The sequence below is a fragment of the Atractosteus spatula genome, chromosome 6 (genome assembly GCF_055471065.1).
Source record: "Atractosteus spatula isolate fAtrSpa1 chromosome 6, fAtrSpa1.hap1, whole genome shotgun sequence".
Taxonomy (NCBI): domain Eukaryota; kingdom Metazoa; phylum Chordata; class Actinopteri; order Semionotiformes; family Lepisosteidae; genus Atractosteus; species Atractosteus spatula.
In genome coordinates this window covers 20538697-20556445 of record NC_142711.1, presented here as the reverse complement: position 1 = coordinate 20556445, position 17749 = coordinate 20538697, and the positions used below count along the sequence as shown (strand labels likewise).

General features: G+C 37.7%; 1 protein-coding gene across 1 annotated transcript; it reads right to left on the bottom strand.

Annotated features, from left to right (window-relative positions):
• Positions 1–443: 443 nt before the first annotated feature.
• yme1l1b (YME1-like 1b) lies at positions 444–17205 on the bottom strand. The gene is made up of 19 exons (XM_088918439.1): positions 17018–17205; positions 13125–13256; positions 12489–12654; positions 10607–10708; positions 9726–9835; positions 9184–9334; positions 8714–8797; positions 8037–8119; positions 7860–7950; positions 7511–7663; positions 6680–6812; positions 5004–5066; positions 4801–4913; positions 3677–3832; positions 2981–3132; positions 1872–1998; positions 1723–1796; positions 1398–1484; positions 444–1084 (listed from the first exon to the last, which is right to left on the bottom strand). The coding sequence occupies exons 1-19, from the start codon at positions 17048–17050 to the stop codon at positions 941–943; spliced, it is 2154 nt and encodes a 717-aa protein (XP_088774565.1). The 5' UTR covers positions 17051–17205; the 3' UTR covers positions 444–940.
• Between the last annotated feature and the right edge of the window lie 544 nt (positions 17206–17749).

The window sequence follows — 17749 nt, the reverse complement described above, 5'->3', positions numbered from 1 at the left end:
AAACCAATTTGATTACAGAGACCATGCCACTTCTCTGTAAAGTTTCTGTATTACAGGCTTTAAAAAATTAAAGTTTAGGGTTTAAATTTCCCTAAATATACTTTTATTGGCAAAATAAGAAATTCAATATTTACAAATTTTACATTTCAACCCGTATTTATGACATTTTAGAATACAGATACTAACACCAAATTAAGTTTATGCTTGGTATAAATCTCTTAATTTATCATGCTGAAAACATAAAAGTAGTTAATATTGAAAATTGTGTAGCACTTCTCTATCTTCTGATATCTATAATGAAATAGTAATTCTATAAGTTCAGTTTACAGCACACACACCTTATATGTAATTCAACCAATAAAACAGATTGGTCACATTTCCCAAGCCCGTAAGTTAATCATAATCACCTCGAGTTATATTAAATAAGTCCAAAACGATCCCTGTTGCAAGCTAATTTGAAAGTTTATTATTGAGGAATTTTTTCATCTTGTGTCTTAATTCTTGTGTACACACAAAAAAAATCAGAAAAAATGGTTGTTGAGAATAACTGATAACTGGACATGAACAGGTAACATCAAAGGGGTACATGATGACACCTCTGAGGCAGAACCTTGACATTAAAAGTGTAACAAAAATAAATAGAGCCCATAGGTATTTCAGAAAGCACGGATGATGAGTCTTATGTCAAATGACCGTACCCCTGAGATATTGTTGAAGACTTGCAGGGAAGCAGTAGGGATTTGATCACTATAGAAATACTTCACACATAAAAGCACAATCCTTATCAGAATCAAGGAAAAAAAAATGGGATAAAATATGTATACACAATCATATATTAAGAAAAATAAACTACACAGATTCATTCAATGCTCTCCCCCCCCCCGGTCTGTTGCATATTTACATTCATGAACACCCAGCCATTTCTGCTGTGAGGAAGACATCATCTCGGCTCCAGTTTCTTTCCATTCATGATCATTTGGATTTCTTTGGCATCCAGAGTCTCATATGTCAACAAAGCATCAGCTAAGTTCTTGTGCTCCTTAGTGTGGGCCTTTAAGATGTTTTTAGCACGCTCATATGAATCCTGTTAAAAAATGAATAAACAAGATATGATCAGTCCCACACTAGTCTTTACTCCATCGATAAACCTTTTCCATACCAACAAGAACTCTTTAGTCCTCACTACACTGTATCCCACACTGTATGTTCACAACTTGGAAGTTCATAACTGGCAAAACCCATCAGAAAATACAGGCTTTTTTGAACCAAAGCAAGTAGAGAGATCTATTGTATGTACGGTTGAGCAAATAACCATTTTGAAATCTATAATGTAACAGCCAAAATATATTTTTCTTGTATGCATAAGAGCAAAATTTGGAAAGACAGGAGATACTTACCCTCAGGAGTACTCTGACTTCTTGCTCAATAGCAGCTTGTGTTTCTGGACTGAGTTTGCTCTGATCGGCATACGTCATGACGCCCAGCTAAGGAAGGGGAACATCAGTAACAGTTATAGATGGAGAAACAAAAAGCAAAGACTGTTCAGAACTGCTTCGCTCACTACCTGTAAAATTCCACCATGATTCCAGGTAGACGAAAAGGTTTACACTCTGCACAAATTAACCTTTCTTTGCATGTAAACTTCAAATCACATTCTCCCTTAATCCTCACCTAATAAAGGTCAGATGCATTATATTCTGCAAGGATAAACACTCTTCCTACCTTTTCACTCATTCCAAATCTGGTCACCATCATCTTTGCTATTTTAGTTGCACTGTCAAAATCACTTGAAGCACCTGAACAGAAAAAATAAATTAATATACAATAACACCTGTAAAGGTACTTTAGAAAATGTCTATGGTCAGGCTTACCAGTTGTGATGTTTTCACTCCCAAATATTAGTTCCTCGGCAACCCTTCCACCCATACTGACATCCATCTGAGCTAGTAACTGAGAACGAGTTTCACTCCACCTGTCATTCTCTGGAAGTAATGATACCTTTAAAAAAAAAAGAGAATGGAAATTATTTTCAGGCATAAAAAACAAAAGAATGCACCATTGAAAATGTACAAACAAGAATTCTACCTCAGTTTTTACCACATGACTCGTATGTATGATCTGGATTCCAACAATCATTTATGGAAAGTTGTGCCTCCTGTTTTGCGTCTTAAATGTTCCTCAAGTTACTTTCTACTTGTGTCCTGGTGTTCTCGTGTTGATGTTGAATTTAAAGAAAAAAACCCATAAGATAATCTGACCCTCATGATTCTGAATTCTCAACCCCATGTAACCTTCTGTGGTGCAAACTAAAAAGATTCAGTTCCCTTAATCTGTCTGGGTACGACACTCGCATGGTACAAATTCACATTTTAGTGTGATGTAATAAAAACCTGTAATAATTCTGATGCTTGCAATTCATTTGCCATTTATTCCAGTCCAAATATAAAAAAGCCTATTGCACAGATTCCACTATAATGCCTCACATGCACAGTTCTGAAAAAGAGGTGTTTAACATTTGTGAATTCTGAAATGATAAAAAAAATCAGAAAATAATATTCTGGAAACATTACAGAAAATGTGCCATAAAACCATAAAGTAAACAAAAGATACTAATGGAAACAAAATAGAACAATAACAAGAATAAGGTGAATAAATACCCAGCTGTATAAGTAATAATTCTTATGACACACCGAACATTCTATAGTTATAAAGCCATAAAGACTGTGAGGAAAGCTGATGTTACACAGGTTATAAAAAGTATTATATAGAATATTTTAACACCAAAATTTCTATCCAACAGTAAACCCCAAGAATGTTGCACAGAAAATGAATGCATCGTGGTTTCTGTACAGCATTGGCCTCAGTTAACACCACCATTGAAATGTACCCAGCTGCAGCACAGTTCTTCAGGCACCGTATGCATGGGTACCAAACACACCTGCAGAGCTCAGTGGTCAGACGGCAGTTTTACTGTACTCACATGGCCAAGAGTAGGCCCTCGGGGCATAATGGTAGCCTTGTTGATGGGCATGGCGTCTTTGGTATAATAGGCAACAATAGCATGGCCTGACTCATGGTAAGCAGTGATAGTTTTGTTCTTCTTGTCTATCTCAACACTTCGACGTTCAGGACCTGATAAGGGCAAAATTCAGGAGACATTAAGAACACCTCCCCATAAATCTTGAAATCCTTAGAAGTCACATAGGACAATAGGTACTCAATCCTTTGCACCTGAAGATCCACCAGTCCACACAATAAAAATTGAAATCCTGTCAACTTTGAACTCAAATTAAAATGGCCTGCTGACAGACTCTTAAGATCGTGCATAATTAAGCCTTGCTCTTCTATTGTTTTTCACAACTTCCAATAAATAGCATAAGCATAGGTGGTGCCTGAAATTAAATTTCAGAAGACTAACAGTGACAACGCTGATAATAGGGTGAAGCTACCATCTTTAATTTTATGGCTCACAAAAAAGCTGGTTCAAGCAACCTACTGCTGGGTCCTAACACAAGGGCTGAAAACTAATGTTGGAGAGTTCAGTAAAAGTCTCAGACTGCAGAACCTTTCAGGATTTCTCATTCTTACTGGAAATACATATATGGATACCTACAAATAAGTAATAAAAATACAGAAATAATTAACCCCCCCTAAACAAGGATATTAGAACACGTACCCATCAGAATTTTGTCCTTGGAAAACTCAAGTTCCTTCATGGTGACCATATCCTTGCCATCCACTGCTGCCTTCAAAGCAGCCTGATTCACCAGATTCTCCAGCTCTGCTCCAGAGAAACCAACTGTTCCTCTTGCAATAATTTCAGGATCAATAGCTATGAAATACACAAAATACAAGTGGGTTTGATGAAGTTCAAAAACTATAAATCAGCAAAGAGTGCTATACAAAACTTGTACGGTAACAGAATTTCCACTACAACAGCTCATATCACCCACAAGAAAAGCAAAAATAACACCTTAAGTAGAGAAAATCTTCCTTTTTTGGGATCTTTCTATATTTTTCCATTCAAACACAAAATCGTGAACTTTGTGAAAGTACTGCATGGTCGCCATGTTGTCACAAAACACTGGTCTCATCACAAGCGAAACCGAGAGTTTGCGCGCATTGTGACGTGATGCAGCCCTTCCTGCTCGCTAGTCACTGTAATGACTAATGTAATGTGATGTACAAGCAAATTAGTACAGACTGTGCAGCAGACATTTCACCGCAGAAATGTTCTAATGTGATCTGCATGCAGAGTTAACAAGTAGTATTTGTCTGCAAAACTGACACAAAGTTGAGAACAATATTTCTTTAGGATTAAAAGAGATGTATTCACAAACCTGCTTGTTTACTATGTAATAAGGCGGCTTCATGTCACTGGAAGTTTTGTTGCCTCGTTCTGAATCTGAAGCCAATGGTGGCTGTGCATACCTGGAAATGTCTATTTTGTGATGTACACAGTAATGTATAAAACTCCATTTTACATTGCTTTCATTATGTTTTGAAATGCACTCATTAATGCCCATTCTTTCTAAACCAGAAATATAAAAATAGAGTTGCAGCTCCTCTTTAACGGTTCCTGTCCTGCACATGTCCTGCGCGAGAATGGTATGGAAGATTATTCTAGACTTAAGGTCCTAATCGCAGGCTAACCGGCTTTAATTTTCCTGTTTGGGGATGTGTTTTTCAATTTGCTTTCAGCCTTTAAAATGTTTTATGGGTTCAATTCCATTCCATTCAACAGTTACAATACACAGCAATTAGGGAACCCTGTTTAAGGAGATACGATACTCTACGCACCATTATCAAATTTAATTTTGTTGAGGTACCACTTCAGAATTTCCGTCCTCCCTTTCACATCCGGCCTTGGTACTGTAACCTGCATATCGAAGCGCCCAGGACGGATCAGAGCACTGAAAAAGAAAATTTCACAGTAACATTCAGGCTTCAAGCCTTTCCGAGAAAAACTTCACCGCATTAAATTTAGGCAAAAAAAAACTTACTTGTCCAAAGCCTCTGGGAAGTTTGTTGCTCCGATAATGATGACCCCTTCATTGGGTTTAAACCTGCAGGCATTTCAAGATTTAAAGAATTGAAACAGCTGAAAATGTATTCAGTCAACCTACCTGAAAATTACTACATTTCTTACCTGAAAAACCAGTGATGGCTGATGCATACATGTCGCAATGGACAAAAATAAACGTTTAGCACTATATTGTGAAACTGGAGTCTCTACAGGAAAAGTGAAGCAGGGTTGCAGAGAAAATAACATCTTCTTCCTTAGCCGGATGTGAATTTTAACAAAAAAATCAAACTGAACTGTTGGTTCATTAACTGTTGCGCCATCCAAATTAAAAGTTAAATCAACAGTTTTGACCTGTTCCTACATACGTTGCTCAATGTAGGAATGTAGAAATGTAAGGAATAGTTCAAGGCGAAGCAGCTGATTAAAAGCAGGGCTTAAAATCACTGGTGGATATGTAAATTTAAAAACAAGATTTGAGGCATGCCTAGACATTTCTATACCAAGTGTTTTTAGTACAATACACCCTTGGGGCCATGTGATTGCAGGCATTATGTGTTTGTTTCTTATTTTGCAGTCTTATAATTCGTGCTCTTATTCACAAAAAAACTAAATAGGAAACAGTAGATTTAAAGCCATTCAAGCTTTAATGGAGTCACTGAGCATTTGGTGCATTTCTTAAAAATGGTATTTTCTTTCTTTGAGAACACGTTTGCCTAATGCCCTCTACTGAACTTCATGAAAGATCAGCTGGAAAATATTGCCATTTGGGAAATTTATATGACATTGTTCAACACTACCGATTCTCGCATCATTAACTACAAACTGACACACTGATAAATGTGCCCCACCTGTCATCACAGGTAAAATTTGAACCCTGCTCCAATCACACTGTACTTAAAATATACTGTAGGGATTCTTTAAGTTCAGTGTTGTGCTCATATCCACATTATTTTAGATTTTATTCACAGAACTCAACTTTGTAATGTGTATATATGATCCTGACCCTTAAAGGTTAAACTAAAAATTTAAACCAATTAACCCATTAGATCCCTAAGTCTGCACAACTATAAAATATTTTTTGGGCTAGAGTATTTTCACTGTAAATAAAAACTTTAATTACTAGATACACTGAAATCACTAGCTGACTGTACCCTAACTATGCTGGATCAAAACTGGTTGAGGGTAGGTTGGTGTTAGTCAGAGCTCTCTTGGCTGTCAGTGACACAGAGGCCATTATGACCTCTTGATCCTTTTTTGCCATGTCGATGAACAAGCCTCTCCTCCAATCAGATATGAACCTTTGAAATAGCGCTGTGGTACAGGCTCGAAGGTGGGTAGTTTGGAGCTTACCAATAATTCCTGTTCAAAACTAAATTAAAATAGGATACTCAAGACAAAAAAACACACTTACTATCTGGCATAAAAAATAAAACATTTTTCACATTGTAGAGTTGAGCACTTGGATAAAGGAAACAAGACACCTTGGTTTCTACAAGACATAACGCACATTTAATAACATTCTGAAAACGCAAATATTTTTGGGAGAAACCTATCAAATTAAACTGCCTGATATTACAATGACTGGGCAATGACCTGCAGTGAAGGATGCTGATTAAACTTTGGTGTCAAGGGCTTGATTAAAGTGTAGCTTACCCATCCATCTCCGCCAGGAGCTGGTTTATGGTCTGTCGGGAATAGGGGTGCATAGGAGACTCGATTCTCTTCCCACCAACAGAGTCCAGCTCGTCAATAAAGATGACACAAGGAGCATTGCCCTTTGCTTCTCCTTAGAGACGAGGAAAACAAGCCAGAAAGCATTTGAATATATGTGTTCAGACACCTTGCTGAACAAGCCTGGTGAATATTAATCTGTAAAATGAATATACCCATGTGAGGTTTGTTCAATAAAATGTGAGTCCGCCTGTGGCAAGAAAGGACTGTAATTTTCTTGATATCTTTGTGAATTTGTCGAAGGGTGGTTTGGAGTCTCGGTCTACTTTGGGAAAAGAAGCAGTAAAAGGGCGTGTTAAGAATATGTTTGTAAAAACATCTCGACCTTTTCAGAACTCGTTTTTTCAATTATATCATTCGATGCACGTTTTATGAAACATGGGCAAGAATCACGCACCATCAGTTTTTAAAATTATACTCATTAATGATAATTACAATGATCCTATTTAGCACTTTGCAATCCTTTGAATGTAAATACACAATATACACAGACGGGGCCTTTAGACATCAATATGACCACAACTCAACCTTCTCACTGACTTGCCTCTAAGCAGAAGTGCAGTTCAAGGTCAGTAATAGTGCGATGTTCACTGTCCTATCAGGTGTGAATGAGCATCTAATCGACAGCAGTACTACATATACCAAGTAGAGAATCTTGCTCGTCCACTTTTTTGTCATGAATAAGGTGCAATCGTCACCCCTTTGCTCAGCTCCAAAAGACAGTAAGTACAAGTTCACCGTAAGATAACTTACTGAAGAGATTCCTGATGCGACTGGCTCCCACACCAACAAACATCTCATCAAACTCGGACCCAGAGGCATAATAAAAGGGGACGTCAGCTTCCCCAGCCACTGCTCGCGCTAACAGAGTTTTGCCTGTGCCCGGAGGGCCAACGAGAAGGATGCCTAGAGAGAAGGGGGCAAAACAAACGTTAGAAGGCAGGTTGAGCTGCTAATTTAAAAACTGATTAATTAATTAAACAAATTCAGTGGGTGCGAGAGTTACGGAGAGAACTGAAGCCAAATCAAATTTGTGCCTGCTCAGCTAAGCAAAAGTCAGGCCTTTATTGAATACAAGGAGTTTGGCTGTTTTTCTACCCACCTTTAGGTAATTTTCCACCTAGCACAGTAAATTTCTGAGGGTTCTTAAGAAATTCCACGACTTCCTGTAGTTCCTGCTTAGCTTCCTCAACCTGGAAAGAGCAACCAGATGGAAAACCATAACTCAGCTAGCAAAGGCAAGTAAAGACCACTAATTATCGTACAGATTGAGATGTACCCCTTTCACGTGTTCAAAGGTGACATTTTTCATCTGAATGGGATCCACTGCAGCATCAAGTCCTGATGACGTTCGGAAACGCACTGTCCAAAAAAAAAAGGTCGACAGTGTCATGAAGGCAACACCATGACTAACATTACTGTAGATGTAAAATGTCAAATTTGGCATAACATTAGGCCAATGCAAAGTTTATTTGAAAATTAATGTGCACTGTCTGACACTTACTTATTTGGAAATTAATATGTAGGTTTGTAAAAACCAAAGCTTTATATAACAGGGAACTGGAAATGAAAATCAAGTTCATTCTGATCTGTTACTTGTGTGTTGGAAGAAAGGAAATGTTATGTCAGAAGCAGAACATCAATAATGATGAACTGAACTGCTCAATTGGAGGCCAAAAGGAGAGATTTTAAGATTTCAGTGTTCATATAGAGTTACTCAATTCATTAAAGCATGTTTTAGATGTGTGTGTGTGCAGTACCATAAGCCTACTGCTTGGTAATCAATAAAAGCATAAAAAATAAATCTGCACACCCGTGTTATGAAAATGTTTTGAGAACTGGATTTCCTAGTGAAGAATCATTCAGTTACGAGGTCAACACCTGGCATACAACATCAAAAGCAATTAAAACGAATAAAAAAATGCAACAAACCAGGATCAGAAAAGGAGCCTTTACCAGATAAAAATGGGGTTCTTGACAGCCCATAAATGCCCAGCAACAACAGGACCAAAAGAATGAGCCGCGTCCTTCTCAATGAATCTGGAAAAAGAACAACAGACATCTAGAAATAAAATCTCTTAATAAAACAGAGGTCAGTATATGAGTGCCTAACTTGAGGGTGAGGAAAGAGGCAACTGAGTGTTCATAGGTGGCAGAGAGAAGTAACAATGACCACATTTACAAACTTAAACAGCACCACCTAGTGTTTATGAACATTCACTCAGTCACCACAGATCACAGCAACGGGGTGACTATTTTAAAATACAAAATGATTGATCATTCCTATCTGGATATGGTGTGGATTATCAGTTATGATTGTATGAAATTCTTGGATGTTATTATGTTGTCAACGTTTTGCACAAACAGAAAATTTGTTAAAAGTAGACAAGCAGAAAATAAATGCTGATGAAAACATGATTACTTGCCTTGTGTTCGCTGTGTGAGTGCCTGAGCTTTCAAGAACCCCTCTGCAAATCCTGTCTTGAAAGCATCTTGCTGACTATCAGGGATATTTTTACTTTTCAGGAGTTTGTCTAAACTTTCTACTTCCGTTCCTCTGTCTCTCATCAGTAGTCCCTAAAAGACAGATCAAGGTTAAGCAACCATTTTTTTAAGAAAATAAACTGAAATTGGATACTTATCACAAAGGAAGCGTGGAGAGAGAGAAATACATTTTTTACCTTACTCGGCAAAGTTTTGAGTAAATGTCATAGAGATGTAATCTTGTTTAATGTAATAGACTACATCTATAATCTGAATGTTTTTGATTCTTTAATAACAAATACTATCCTATATACTATCCACAAACACTATCCATCAAAATGAAATAACTTTAAACTGGAGACACAAGTCAAAAGCATGGAAAGAAGAAAACGATAAACAGTTATAAGTTATGAAGTTATACAGTGACAGAAAAGAGATATCCTTTGTAAAGCTGGTCACAGCTAAAAAAAAAAAGGCGACAGACCTTCATGAATGATGGGGTGTAGCCCTCAGGCTCGGCAACCCGGTCAGAGTTGGACTGCAGGCGTTTGGTTTTGGATTTCAGCGTTTTAAAGCCTCGGCTTTGAATCCACACTTTTAAAATAAAAAGAGAAACGTTGCAGCAGATCATATAACAAAGACCTCCATTTGTTTAACCTGATAAGCGATCAGACTGGCATCAGACTTAGTCTGATCTTTGTAGCCTGATGGCAGCCAGGCTTTTTGTGCATTGACAACTGTAAAAAGAAAAATTCCCAACACTGCCTTTAAACTTGTGTTCGAGGCATGAGTTCACCTGGTGTCATCACTCGAAACAACATTTACAGATTTCTGCTTTCTGAAATTAAAGAAACCCCAAAGATGGCACACCACCCCATGTTTATTTTTGTTACCAATGATATGACAATTTCTCTGTATCGTACAATCTTATCCCTGTTGTAAAAATACAGTCATATAAAGATATGACCGCTGTGATCAGTGATATGAAACACATTAGAGATTCGGAACATTTGGCATGTTATGCGGCTGTTACGCTTAAACGTGTCTGGAAACATGATGCATATCAAGAATGGTTTCACTGCACATCACTTTAAAACTTTTAAAGTGATTTGGTAATGTAATTTTAACTGCAATAGAGCGATACTGTACACAACACTGCAATGTTATAGTGAACACTACTGAGGAGCAGACCAGTAGCGTAACCTGAAATCATTATATAGCTTTTCGCTTTCATCTTGGAAGTGAATGAAGTTAAGATGGACTGCTGCATGGGATACCACCAGGAACACAACAAAAAAGGGCCTGTATTTTTTTCTACACTTTGGCATCAAACAGCATTTGTTATCTTGGGTTGTACTTCCTTACCAGGCCAGTGCTGGAGATCTGAGCAAACTGCCTGCAGAGGGGTAGGGCTCTGCTTGCACAGTGCAGGGGAGCCCAGGAGACCCAGTGTTCTGCTGGAGAACCCTGCAGGAAATTACACACAAAAACACAATTGATGACGATCCAATATATTGTTCTTGTCAAAGAATAAGAAACAATGTAGCTTCACATTATACACTAGGGTGAAAGTTGTCAATGATCAGTTTTACTGAAACCAATCTGATGGCCAGGGGTTTAGTGGCTACCTAGACTACAACAGCCTGTGGGCTTCTAAGCCATTATCACAATAAGGCCAACCTGGTTTTAAATAAATCAATATCCATTCATTATCAGTAATCTCTACATCCTTCACAGATTTAAAGTGAACAGGAGGCCAACACAGAATGTACAACGATCAAGGCAGGTTATCATTAGAAAAATAATTCTTAAATCTGAAGATAACTTATTTTAACTGATGGAACAACCTGACTGTCATAGCAGAATCAAGTCTATAACTTTTTTCCAAAGGGTAAAAACTTTTTACATGCATCTTAAGCTACAGGTTTCTCTCTGGGGATGATTTTCAAGGTCTACAATCTCTTGTGCATGTTAGCATTGAGATGGTACGTGGTTTTGAGTATAGTGTGCCTGGATTATATTGCTGCATTCTTTATTATATGTTGTCTTGCTAATTGCTGGGTAATTAAAAATGATTAATTGTTTTAAATGCACACTTGAATAAGTAGGCTTACATTTATTAAGTCAAAAAACCTTACTTCAGCACAGCAACAGAAATTTCATATAAATCTCTTTCCCAATTGAGTCCTTGACAATAATCAAAACCCAGTCCTTCTTGATCTTCACTTTTGCCCCCTTCTGACTAAATACCCATGTCCAGTAAAGCATAGCACATTAAATAAAAATGAAATAGCCCTCATTCTAATCTCGCCAATGACTCCCACAGCCATGTGCTCTTCTTGACAGCTCATAAGTACCAACTAGCAGCACCCACATGTCAACAGCCCATTTATGGGATTCAATCAGAGGCAAAGTTGTGCTCAACTGCACACTGTTCCCTACATAATAAGATGTACAGATTGGTGGTTTGAGTATTATAAATAGCAGCACTTCTGTGTCATAAATGGGCTGTGCTACATTTTGTCACAGTGATCTTAACACTATATTTTATGGTTTGGGCCTGGAAAAATCTACACAAATTTACACAATGTTCCAGGCCATGGAAGGACAATGTTTATTCCTGTATGCAGGATGTACTCACGGAGTTCACGACATCTACTACCTAAAAATAAAATCTAAACTGGCTTGTGTTGCAGGGATGCGTTTGTTATACAGCACAAAATGCAACAAATTCCTGTTCCAACGGAAAGGGACTCCTCCTTTTGAATATTTCTGGTGAGCACACACACATTACCACAAAAATCCATTTTTACGTTTAAGGTCATTTTATACCTCTTAATTACACTATTGATGCCAGGGGAGGTAAACAGGCATTTAAAGTGAGAATTTTCAACTAGCTGCTTTCTATTTTAGTTAATATGTCTTAAAATAAATACAGTTTCCAATCAGATTTACCAAAATTTGTGAATATACATATTTGGTATCTTTTGTCCTGCTGATACTTTCAAGGAGAAATATTAGATCTGCACTTTCTGAATACATTTAATTTGCAGGACTATTAATTTTAGCAAAGATTTTAGCAAGTGAAAATGAAAAGCCCAGAATGTTTAGAGAGGTACCAGGTCTAAAGAGACATCTTAACAGAAAGCACAATATTTAATTACATTAAAAATACCAAGGTCAAAACATTGGCAAGCCCAATACGACTGCATATTAATCCTGAAGTATTTGTGCACACGGTATTTACCATGCTTATTCTGAAAGAAGGATTCAGCCGAGACATGGGATGTTCTCCAACACGACTGTCCGGGGGGTTCCTCTGTGGATAAACTGGGCAGAAGTCTGTTTACAAGGTCATCCAACTGACTAACACGCAGATCACTTAGACCCAAATCCCTCAAGTTTAATGTGGGCTGGAAAAACAAACAAACAGAAGCAATCGGAAAAAACGATATTTTAAAATTAGTCAAGTCAAAATAGACAGAAAGAAGCAAGATTCCAAAGAATTGTTAAACAACCAGTCCTAGATGAATAAAGGATTTTAAGCAGTTATTAATGTTATTCAAAAAGGGTTCTGGACAAGTAAAACCTCATGTCTCATTTTATCTGTACATACAATACCAGAGAGTGGAAAGAAAAGATTGGACAGTATTCAGTCTCAGATCCCATTGAAACTGGATTCATCCATTGATACTCAGACAATAGAGATACCACGCTCAAAACAGGGGTGTGACTGAAATATAACTTGGCATCACCAGCTTAACAGTGAAATTGACTGTGTGCTTATCCATGACATTTCGGGCTTTATACTAATGCGCATTCTAAAAAGCAATCTTGATTTGTCTGCCTTATGGCAGCAGGACCGACTGAAGAGCACGGATACCTCAGCGCTCTGGAAGTCCGGTTCTGGGGCCACCTCCCTCTGTAAACACTGAGCCGTGGCGGTGCTCACGGAGTTTGCGGAGTTTTTGAAGGAATGGAAGGCATTGATGAGGTGGCTCAGGGGGACTGTGACCTGCAGGGGGAAAACACAGATCTAGTCACTGACAGAGAACTGTTTGATAGGTAAACAAACTGCCACCAAAAATAGACTGTGCCCAAACCAAGGCAAGGCGATATTACTGTGAACTATCATAATATTACATCTGGAAACGGACACATGTCAGCTGGAAGAGATCTGAAGGTTTTTTTTTTTAAGTCAAACCATATTTTTGAACAAGTTCAAGATCCTTTGGTTTCCACTGAGCTTTCCATTAAGAAGCTGTAGGGCGGTGCTCTCATAATATAAATACATACTCTATGAAGAAATACATTTAGATCCGCAGAGAAGTAATTCAAGCAATTGTTTGCACCAGACAGCCTGCGTACTCGTCTAGGTAAAGTGATCATTCCTTTGAGGAGAAAAATCTCGCTCTGGTGTTCTTAATATATCATTTGTTTGCTGTGTTGAAAGGTCAAACTCCCATAAAAAATAAGTTTTAAAAAATAAAATCATAAAAATGATAAATGGAACAAAAAAAACAGCATTTCAGTTGGTCAGAGCATGTCTGTCATGAGACTACAGCATTAGGTAACTGACTGTGCCTTTGGACTATGGTACTTTGAAATGGAATCTTTCCCATTCCCATGCTAAAATACTTGCACAATCTGTATAAAAAAGTGAATTTGGTAGCAACATTGCATCTTAATCATGAACAAAAATAAAAAAAATTGAAAATGCAGGAATCACACAGCTGGCAGTATATCTACCTTATATTATTTCAAGGTTTTCCTAACCTTTCAATGTTATTAATCTTATTAAGACCAAAAAACACCATATTTGCTATTAGACTCTAATACACATTATACTAAATGCCACTATCCAGAAATATCAGAATTTTGACTCCCATGGTCAGGTTATTTTTGTAATAAATAGAAAGTGATTTGTCTTGACAGACCAATGATTAAAGAATTTCTTACATTTAACAAAAGAAAACACATTAACAAATCAAACAAACTTCCGACGACTGATCCTACATTTGCCATAGCCTGCTCAATTTCATTATATTTTCAAGCGGGTCCTAAATGTCTTAGATTTAACATTTATTATTAACTCAAGATCAAAGTAATGTTATTATATGGAAAACTGATATACATATTTAGGATTAGTGATGAATAGCTAAATCAAAATCAATGAGGATATAGAAGAGGCTGCGAAGGAGAGGAGGCCATGTCTATCCAGCAATTTTGACTGCTAGTAGTTAAGTTATTAACTGCCAGCAGCCATATCATCCTGCAACTCACAACTGACAAACCACTGAAGCTCAGCAGGTGTGAGCTTGGTCAGTACCTGGATGGGAAAAACAGGTTGCTGCTGGAAGAGGTGTTAGTGGGTCCAGCAGGGGGCGCTCCCCCTGTGGTCTGTGTGGGTCCTAATGCCCCAGTATAGCGACGGGGACACTATACTGTAAAATAGGTGGCATGCTTTGGATAAGACGTAAAACCAAGGTCCTTACTCTTTGTGGTGATTAAATATCCCAGGCCGGCTCTTGGAAAGATTAGGGGTGTTACCCTGGTGTCCTGGCCAAATTTCCCCCTGGCTTTTACCAGTCATGGCCTCCTAATAATCCCCATGTATGAACTGGCTTCAGTTAATCAGTTCATCACTCTGTTCTCTTCCCCACTGATAGCCGGTGTGTTGTGAGCAGACTAGTGCATCATGCAGGTGGGGCTGCACATTGATGGTGGTGGAGGGGAGTCCCCATTATCTGTAAGGAGCTTTGAGTGGAGTTTCCAGAAAAGCACTGCGTAAGTGTAAGGTTTTATCATCATTAAAGGATCTCACACGGCTGTTTCTCCAAAGAAGCCTGGGCATCGGCTCCATTCAAACAATCTATCTGTCCATTTCCTAAGGCTTTATCCAACACAGGGTTGCGGGGAGCTGGAACCTCATCCAGTAAACAACAGATGCAAAGCGGGGTAGGATGGGATGCCACTCCGTTACAGACAGGCCAGACACAGACACAAACACACATACAAAGCATGGACAATTTTTACAGAACACAATTAGTCTCCCAGTATGTTTGTAGTCTAACGGAGGTAACCGGAGCACCTGGACGAAACTCTTGTGAACACAGAGAACACACACAAACTCCAGCCAGCAAGCACCTAGAGTCCAACTGTGTGAGGCAGCAATGCATGGCACAATGCCACCACGCTATTCCTATTCCAACAATCGGTGTAAAATGATGCCGTTCGCTGGCAGTTTTAAACACACTTCTGGAACGTTTTCAGTTGTGCCTTGTAGTTCAGGCTGATTTGAAGAAGCTCGCTTTGTTGAGTATTTCAGCATCTTTGAGGATTGTAAACATCTGGATCTAGAAACCCACAGATCTTTTTTTCTGATAACAGAACTGTCAGTGGAGGACATTCCTTTGATCCTGGGAATGTATTTAGTTGCTTTTCTTTACATTCTCGGTTTCTCTCGTTTTTTGTAACATGGTCACCAAAATTGTACATCATATTTTAGACAAGTTCTTACTAGTGCACAGTCCAAACTGAATAGCTCTGGTCTAGAGGATGGAAACGCACACCTAGGAACGAGCAGAAGCTAATCTCACAATATAAAAAAAGAAAGAAAAAACATTTCAGCTGGATGCTGCCTCCTGATACGTTTTGACACACGTTTGTCATAATCTTAAAAAAAACATTCCACTGCCAACATTTCCTCATGCTGAAGGAGCTCTGCACTTGGACATCTTTATAGAGATCTACCTGGCATTCAACCAGTGTCCTCAGAATACCAACACATGCCTTTTTGACAAGACACTCCTTCTGTACTCCAAACTAGGAAAACACCTTGCAGTTAACGCAATATAGATAAGTCCAGATTCTTCAGAACCGAGATCATTCAGAGAACATCTGTAGTTACTGCACAGCTTCTTCACTAATAACAGCCTACATTTAGCAATCACCCTTTAACTTGACTGTTTTGTATTAATCAGCATACAGCTAATAAATATCTTTCTGCACAATATTGAAGTTTACACATATAAGCGTCATCTTCTGGAATAGGCCAATAGGCTAGTTAACTTGGCGTCCTGCATTTTGAATTCTGCAGTGTATACAGGAATATGGCTCCAGCAGTGTAATTTCAGTGGTCAGCCGCAACGCTGCGGCACTATCGTACTGTACAGTATTACCTTGAACATCATGGGTGACTGTACGACTTCCTTTCACTTAGTCTAACAATGTTTACACTGCTATATATATTTAACAAAAGCCTGATAAATCCCTGCTGAGCTCTTGATGACATTCTCGTAGATGCTTAATCATATAAAACGTAATAAATATCGGAAATATTTTTAGTGGAAAAATACATTTTTTAGACAAAACAAATCAGAAATCGGAACGAAATAATGACGGGTATGATAGCTAGCATATATTTTGGGTTAATGTATCCTCAACATAACAGTTAAAGACGAGGGTTGAATTTGAAATGTCAGGTTTAGTTTTTTTTAATAAGCTTTTTTGTCTTATAGTTTCAGTAACTTTTCTCGATTCCAAAACCACGCTTAGGTGGGTGAACATAACATTCAGGCAGTTCGCAAACTTAAGATCAACAATACATACCCGCTGACCATAATTCGTTTGGTCTTATCTAGAAATGTCTTTAGACAAGACAATGTAACTAATACACACATTTATCTCAGAAGCCGACGACTGGTTATGAGTGAAGAGCTTTTATCACAGCTAAGTTGCCATTTTCACTCGTCAAAAGCGCTCGCTCATTCTTACCTGTGGCTGGACCGTAGTTGAAAAAGTAAACATTTCCAGTACTATAATAAATTAAATGTTTACAGCTATGCTTCAATATTGATTAATCCAAATACAATCCCGTCCACTTTTGTCCTTTTCCTCCTCTGAAAAAAACTCCTCTGCAGTAGCCAACACCGTATTATGAAATTGAAAATGGCTTCTACCAAAGGTCAACCGGAAATTCCCCTTTGTCGGTGTAAAGCGATCACTGCCGGGTCACATCTCATTACATTATAGGGCTGTCTTTTTTTTCAAAGATTTGTCATTTTGGGAAGGAACTTTGTGATTATGCTCTGCTTAACATAACATGTAAATATGTAGTATGATATTATGAGAATGATTTACATAATGACATAATTTATTGTAAACTTTTTGCTAGTACTTGCTAAATATAATTTCCATAAGTCAACATTCTCAGATATAAACCCTAAGTGGCCTGTAACTTCTTCAAACAAATGTGCATTTAGAAAGGCTTAATTGCTATGAAATATTACAAAATAATTTAAAGGCAAACCATTTACCATCTTATGATCTCTGTATGTAACCATTATGCTTTTTTTTTCCATTTAAAAAATAATTCTATAAATTATGCAAATTAAAGTTTAAGACATATTTTGCCCATATTTCTTTTTGAAACCTGATTCATTTTTATGAATGATTCATTTTATTATTAATTCATAATATAATTGTATATATAATTTATAAGAACAT